At 33.2% G+C, this 7,988-nt stretch overlaps 1 protein-coding gene across 4 annotated transcripts; it reads left to right on the top strand.

The window, feature by feature from the left end:
* LOC18592482 (protein Mpv17) lies at nucleotides 1,704-5,490 on the top strand. Of its 4 annotated transcripts, none has more exons than XM_007019246.2 (6): nucleotides 1,711-2,065; nucleotides 4,001-4,156; nucleotides 4,271-4,388; nucleotides 4,479-4,518; nucleotides 5,027-5,173; nucleotides 5,284-5,490. In XM_007019246.2, the coding sequence occupies exons 1-5, from the start codon at nucleotides 1,808-1,810 to the stop codon at nucleotides 5,112-5,114; spliced, it is 660 nt and encodes a 219-aa protein (XP_007019308.2). In that variant the 5' UTR covers nucleotides 1,711-1,807; the 3' UTR covers nucleotides 5,115-5,173; nucleotides 5,284-5,490. The 4 variants fall into 4 exon arrangements, with proteins under 4 accessions (XP_017981882.1, XP_007019308.2, XP_017981881.1 ...); XM_018126392.1 differs by having other exon boundaries at nucleotides 4,256-4,388; XM_018126391.1 differs by having other exon boundaries at nucleotides 4,247-4,388.

The raw sequence follows: 7,988 nt of genomic DNA, 5'->3' as shown, positions 1-7,988 counted from the left end.
TGTTATAACTCTAATTAGATAATTTGTACAATTATCTTAATAAAAATTATTTCAATCCAAATAGATATTTTTGCAACTAGTAAAAGTCTTCTTTACCAACTTAACAGACCAATGCCGAGTATATGAAAAAAATGAAGTTTTGTTCAAATGACAAGGAAGAGATCTAAAATCATTAGGTCTCAAGTCCAAATCTCGTCGTGTGTAGAGTTGGTCATTAATTTATTTAGTTTATTAACTAGTTTTTTATAGTGAAAGTAATATTAATATTATATTTATTGAAAATAGTATATTTGTAATATAATTTCAAGTATGATTATCATTAAAAAAAATAAGATGAAGGAAGATATTGTTGCAAAAAAAAAAGGGAAGATATTAATGTACAAAAAAAAAAGAGGAAAATGAGGGAAGATTCTAAATGACTTATCACTTTATATAGTGTAATTATTACTAGTATTTACTAGTTTTAAAAAAAATTAGTAGGCAAAAACGATAAAATGAGCAAAAATCTGATCATCTGAAGAAGAGGAAGAAGAAAGGAAGGATGAGCCTCCTCCAGCAACCAGAACACATTCAACATATATTCAGGAGCACCTAAGGAACAATAACGGATGCATTTCCTTTAAACGCAGGCAGCAATGTAATCAACTTCACCAATCCATCACTAACCCAGTTCGCAAAAGGATTTAACACTGTTAAGAGTTTAATTGATTCTAATAAAAAGATAAAGACTTATATAATAGGTCTACTTAAGTACATGAATTTCTAATTTAACTACTATACTAAGATAAGTTAAGGGTGAAGATTATAAATGCTAATAGTTATACATCGCAAAAACTATAATTTTTCATCACATTTAATTTTGCTTTGAAATTTTAAACCATAAGATTTTAATCGCAAAATTTCAAATTGTAATTTTTCATCATAAATGCAGTGCTAATTTATACCTTAATCAGTAACAACTAGACATGCACATGCTCGGGTTGAGCTTATTGGACCACCCTTTTTAAAGTCAAGTACGAGTCTGGCACGACCTACCCATATAATTATTATTTATATTAAATTAATTAAATATTATTTTATTTGACTATATTTTAAATATTTTAAGTATATTTTAGACTTAAAATTAAATAAAATATATATTATTTATTAATAAAAAATATAATCAAGTAGAGCTGAACCGAGGGACTTGAAAATCTATATTTAAACCCGAACTAAACTCAAGTTGGGTTTGTTTCCTACTTCTCAATTCAAAAATGGTTTTTGTGTTGGCAAAATAAACATATTTTAAAAACAATTGTTTAGAATAGTGTGTATAATCGTATCTATACAAAAGAGATTACTTTCTAAAATTTACAAAGTAAATAATAAAAATTAATTATTTAACACAAAAATATAATAAATTTATAGTCAAATGAACACATAATAGTTTATTAGTTTACGTTGCATTTGAAATTTAAATTTAGTTTTAAGATTTTTTATTTCGAAATCTTATGTTTGTAGGAATTTAGAATTTAATATTCAAATTCCTTTTTCCTTTTTCGCATTTCGTCGCTCCGATAATAGACCATTTTTATTAAAAATAAAACATAATCTTGGCTCTTGGGGATCTCATCGAAGTGTCTGTGTTGTACGGAGCAGGAACAAAACGCAGCGCTTCCAAGCGGAGCGACGTCGTTCAAGTTTAAGCAGTGCCAGCTAGTACAAGTACTCAAGATGATCAATCACGAATGCGAAAGGCAATTGGTTGGTTTTCATTTTATACCTTTTATCCCCCAATTTTCCAGAAGTGATTTTCGTGTTGGCGAAAATGGAAGCTTTGGGCGGTAATGGCGCCTTTTGGGGGTGGAACCTTCCAGATATAAGAAGCAAGAAGAAGCGGTTTCAATCAAAGTCGAAGTCCTCAGATTCAACGGCGGAGGCAACCGGCGCTGGCGGTTATCGTTTACCGTTGAAGCAAGCTGTGACGGCCGCCTCACTCGCTCTAACGGGTGACACTATTGCCCAACTCAGCGACCGCTGGAGAAAACAAAAACAATCCCTCTCTGGTTCCAGTGATACAAGTAAGGTCAGTTCCTCTCTAAATTTTGGTACTTACGCGTCTGGATTTTTTTCCCTTGGTGGTGAACTTTCATATTTTTTGGATTGGTAGATTTAGCATTTTATGTTATTGAGGCTTTGTGATTGTTAATGTTTCTAGTCATGGTTTTTTGAATTCAAAGTTCTGCTCTGTTTGGCTGCTAAGAAAAATGTTGGGAAGTATTGTCTGGGTTCAATCAACATTTGAAATCAGGGGGAATCGAATTTTCATGCCCATTAAACTTATAATCATTGCAATCTTTGAGGGAAACTGTATCAGTAAAGTTGTTTGAATCGCCTGGTTTGTCATCCATATGTGTGTCGACTAATGAAGTATATCAATGAAATGTAGTTGTTATGATGAGTTTTAGGGAGTGGGTTGGTATTAGTGCCAAAGATATTGGTGACAGAGTATGCTGGCAGCAGCCTAAAGGTGTTTAGAAAGCATGCAGCATGCTGAGGTTCTAATGCCTAAGCCTTAATTGGGCACTTGTCCTTTTGTGGTTAATTTTAAGTATTAAATTTATATTTCTTTACTTTTTGTTTGAAAATTATATTTCTTTATGTTGAAGTTGCAGGTTCTTATTTTATTCTCAGTTTTCTTGAGTTTAATTGTTAGGTATCTTCATAATTTTATAAATTTCTGGAAATTGTAGATTTTGAGTCTAGGATCTTCCTCTGGGTTTTCTTAATGCTACTGGGTTCTGTTTTAAGTTATCTGTAAATATTTGTTAAATTCCTTAGTCAACCAGGGATGCTAGGAGTCTATATAAATCAATGGACTTTTTCTATTGAGATATATATTATTATCAAATAATTTCTAGCATTATTGCTCTTGTGATTGTATGATGCAACTTGGATGTGACTTCTAAGGAACCCTAAGTGTGAAGCTTGGAGATTTCTTCTCTTCTTCTTTTTTAGGTTACTTGATTTATTCTGTTTTCCTCAAGAACTCAGATCAGAAAATTGACTTAAACCGTAATTATTAGCTGCCCTACATCAACTGGAGTTGAGACGTTAGCCCATTTGTCTAAACTTAGGTGTTGTTTGATAAAATGAAAAAATTTAATAAAAAGAATCAAATACTGAATTTATAGTTTTGAAAATTTTAAGTATTGAACTTTTAATGTATAAATCGTTTGATCATCTACTGAAAACTTATATATTAAATAGATTTTTTTTGATATTTTTCTAAGCATTTTACATCTGTAAAAGGTAAAATGAAAAATAAATAGTTGAAAAGGAAAAAAAATGATGTTAATGTAATTGAATGACAAATTTTTTCTTAAATAAGAATGGCTGAATACATTAAGTAGATTTAACTACTTAATATTTTCCGCACTTTTTCATTGAAAATTTTCTATTTAAGTTGGTTCTAAAATGAGTTATCAATTGCATTAAAAAAAATTAAATCATTGACAATTTTCATTTTCAATGGTTTATCAAAGACACCCATAGTTTTGGTACTGGTAGGTGACAATGTGTGGCAGTTTAGATGATTAGTTTCAATTTCAATGGAATGACTGGCTTGAGGTATTTAGCAGCCTTGGTGATTTGGACTTTAGATGGCTCAGATTGCTGAAAGTGGATCTACCTACTGTGTTCCAAACTGTTAGGAATGTTGTTTTGGAGCATTGGACTGCATATTCATGTGACATCCTATAATTGGGATGGAGTGGGGGTGGGGGAGTATTGATTGCATTTATCACCAATGAATCATCTTCTCTTTGTGTGTGTGTGTTTGTGTGTGTGTGTGTGTGTGTGTGTGTGTGTGTGTGTGTGTATTTGTGTTTTTTTTTTTTAATTTTCTTATTTTTGACAAAACTCGTGCATCTTGTTAAGATGCTTGTCTATTATAATGACTTGAGTATTGCCAGTGCATTTGACAGTTTTAATTTGTATTTTAACATAATGTCCATCTTAGGATATCATGTCAAGCGTTGTTTCACACCATGATTGGCTTCGTGCCTTGCGTATGACTTCTTATGGGTTTCTTTTCTATGGCCCTGGTTCATATGCATGGTATAAGTGTCTGGATCATTATTTGCCACATCAGACAGCACAAAACCTAATGCTGAAGGTACATTTCTTTCGATTTTATTGTTTAGCTTTCATATGGATTTAAAGGTTAGAAAGCAACTCGATTAGGACAAAACGTTATGATATTTAGTTCTTGCAGGTTTTATTAAACCAGATAGTGCTTGGTCCATGTGTGATTGCTGTTGTCTTTGCATGGAACAATTTATGGCTAGGGAAGCTCTCACAGCTCCCAAATAAATATCAGAAGGATGCTCTCCCAACACTATTTTATGGTAAAACCTCTTTTGAAGCAAAATGCGTATTGGCCTGATAAAAATATCTTGGTTCCGTGTAATTTGATTTTATCTTTGATTCTTATGCAGGATTTAGGTTTTGGATCCCTGTCAGTGTGTTGAACTTTTGGTAAATCTGTCTTTATTAGTATTATCTATTTATTCTGGTTGGCACTGAATCATGATGGGAGAAATTTGTTTAGTATGTGAACAACTCCAATGTCGAAACAAGAAGTTTTGATTTTCATATTTCTTATGCTATTTTATTTTACAATTCGCTTTTAGATCGTGGATTGTTGGGATATTGAGTTATTGGAATTTGATTTTCGCCTTCTTTGTTTTCTCTCTTCTTTTCAACCTCTAATTCTGATTCCCCATTTCTTCCTCTTTTCTGCGTATTTCTGTGTTTCTTTCCCTCTAACCTATTTCTTTCTCTTTCATCTTACCTGTGTTCTATTGACTTCTTATTAATCTTATGTTTTCATTGGTTGTTTTGACATTCCATTTTTGATAATATGTCTTTGGCGCAAACCCCAAACATTGTCTGAAAATAGCTAGTGCCTAGTTGTTAATTGATTGGGTGCTTTTGTTGTGTTATTTTAACATGCTTGTGCAATCTATATTTGATGGGTGGACAGGGTGGTCCCTCTTCAAGCCCGTGTAGCTTTCATGTCAACAGGATCCATTTTTTGGAACTTTTTCTTGTCATCAACCATGAGCAAGTAGATTCAACCGCACCAAGGATTGATAAATTATGTGATCAGCTGATGAGATTCAAGCCTGAGGTATTTTTTATTTCTGCTCCCAGTTTACTTGCATTGAGCTTATTGGTATTCCATGGTTTACTTCTATTTTTGTTTATATGATAACTTATTGCTAACCTGAAATCTGGCAGAATTTTAGTCAAACGAGATGTGGGGAATAGAAGTCATAATTTTTGCCATCACTTCGAAATGTGACTTTGTTCACAGATTGCCTTGCATGTCTGAGATATCGAAGTAGTATGAATTTATCTACTTAGCAAATACAAAACTGAAGATACTTAATTTGTTGTGAACACAGAATCATGTGATTTAATGGCAATTTTGTGCCTTTGCTGTTATGCCTCTCTTGTTCTTAATTTTATTTTTTCTTTAAATGTTTCTTGAGAATGGATTACTCTGATTTCAGCATTGAAAATGAAATTTTGTCAGTATTCATCTCATAGAACTGGAAATGATTTTAATTGTTTTAGGTATTGTTCAGATTAATCTCATATGTTTTATTTTGCTACATTTGAATGAGTCTTAAGGGGAAGGAGGGATTTGAACTTGTTTCATCGTAAATGTTTTATGACAAATTCTGCTGAAAAGACCAGATTCTGCTGAACAAGGGCATAGGTTTGCAACTAATATTGTTAATGATGTTATACTGTTCTGTTCTGCCTTTCTAATAATTTTAGTTGTTTAAGAATTGACACTGAAATTTCTGAGAATCTTTTCCATACCTACGTGGCTTTATTTATCAAAAATTGCCTTCATCATTGCTTTTTTGCTATCACACGAGAAGAATTCCATATCACCAATGATGCTAACCATACCTCACTTGCCTTACCTGAAGTATGGAAATTAAAATTATACATGCCTCGACATGTATCAGAAACCAATTCAAATCACGCCACTGGATGACTTAAAGATCAGGCGGCAATGGACAGGCATATGAATATCTTTCCTTTAGATACGTCATGTATCATTGCTTTATGGAGAACCTGGTTGATTTTTGCGAAGCAAAAGCCATTTCTCTGACTGAGAGGGCATGCTAAAGGTTTGATATAGACCCTGTTCTACATTTTCACGGTAGAGTTATAATTGGGATATATTAAGATGTTATTTGGATGAGCTTTTTGTTTTTCCTTTATTAATATTCCACGAACTGTTGATTTATTTAGTGTTTTTTGTACTTCATCATATGTGTCCGACTCTTGAATCTGAGTCAATTAAAATTTGGGAGTAAAAGGTGCCCATGAAAGCTTCGATACCAATTAGCCGGTGGACGCTGATTTAGCCAAAAAAACATTGATTTCTGGTTAGTATTATAGACAAGATTTGGATATCTATACCGCTATATTAAAAGAAGCCCCGAAGGTCTTCTTAGAAGTAGACAAAATGGCAGCTTTTATGTTAGACAAGTGGCACCCTTTATGTATCTTTTATTTGAATGTCTGGAAATTTTCTTGTCATCTCGGAAGGATACGACAATCAGCAATGCGATCCGGATCATTAGTTTTGGTGCCAAAGAAAACTAATTAACGAGTCTAGAGAGTTGTAATAGACCATGAATTTCCTTCAAAAAATTGAAGGTGGATCATATAAGATTTTGAGGAAAAAAACACTGTCGCTTCTGTAAAAGCTGCAAATGCGTTTTGGGGGACTAGGCAGAAATTGGATAAAACAGTTGGGAATCAAGAATTGTTGAAAGACTTTGGCCTTTTCAGAACTTTCCTTAGGATTAACCCACCCCATTATTTAGGTGAAATAAAGTTCAAAATTAACTAATAAGTACGTGCAGCGCAAATAAAGGCAACTTCTTACATATTCTTACACGTGCATATAATTTCATCTCTCTATGCATAAATGAAGGTAATGTGAAGGACTTCTTAATTACTTGTCCAACCTACCCTCCTAAGATTCGTTCTGTGGGTTAGAATGTTGAAAGCTCATAAAAATACTATTGCATAGTAGAAGATAAGGGGTATATTAATGAGCATAACTAAATGAGTCTATAAATAAACTAACAAATTTTATTGAAAATGGAGAAAAACTACAAGGTTTAATTCTCTTTTCATATGCAGAAAAGCAAATTACATGGAAATTAAACGAAACAAGAAAAAGATGAGCATCAAAGATACATAGTGACTAAGATTTTATGAAAGGCTTACTCACTGGGAGCTTCAGTGAGCAATGAGCTCTCCCAATTCTATCAAGGAGAATGGCTTGGAAAGTGGAGGCCATCGAGTTGTGAGTGCGGAGGAAATATTTTGCATGGTTGGTCGATACTGTGGATTAGCATGCAAACATGCAAATGCTAGTTGTACAGTAGAGACCACACCTTTTGCAACTCGACTACTTGGAGATCGGAGGCGTTGGTCTACCACATCACTCAGCAATGTATGGCGTGTGATCGGCAATGATGTCGAGGATGACGCCAATGATGATGATGACGATGAAAACAGAGCTGAGATGAGAGCACCAGGATGATTGCCTCTCATTATCTCAAGTGTTAGCACGCCAAATCTGTAGACGTCACATTTCTCATTCACTTTCGTTGTGTAAGCTAGCTCTACAAAAACATTGGTCACATATTGTTTTGAAAATATTGGTTAAAACTGTATCATGTAATTACATTTTTAGCTTCTTTTTTATTAGCAAAATAATAACTCTCTTAAACATGAAGATTTTTAAAGAATGATTCTCATTAAAAAAAATTATGTGTATAAATCAATTATACATATAAAGGGAATTGGAGAGAAAGATGCATACTGGGAGCCATATATCCCAAAGTTCCTGCAACTGCAAGGGAGGTTAAGCTGGAAGAATTAGGCTTTAAAAATTTGGCCGTGCC

The sequence above is a fragment of the Theobroma cacao genome, chromosome 8 (genome assembly GCF_000208745.1).
Source record: "Theobroma cacao cultivar B97-61/B2 chromosome 8, Criollo_cocoa_genome_V2, whole genome shotgun sequence".
NCBI lineage: Eukaryota > Viridiplantae > Streptophyta > Magnoliopsida > Malvales > Malvaceae > Theobroma > Theobroma cacao.
This window is presented reverse-complemented; position numbering and strand designations above follow the sequence as displayed.

Coding starts and splice junctions, on each gene's coding strand:
- LOC18592482 (XM_018126391.1), top strand. CDS start 1,808: ATGGAAGCTTTGGGCGGTAATGGCGCCTTTTGGGGGTGGAACCTTCCA. Junction 2,066..4,000: donor GTTCCAGTGATACAAGTAAG/GTCAGTTCCTCT, acceptor TGTCCATCTTAG/GATATCATGTCAAGCGTTGT. Junction 4,389..4,478: donor TCTCCCAACACTATTTTATG/GTAAAACCTCTT, acceptor ATTCTTATGCAG/GATTTAGGTTTTGGATCCCT.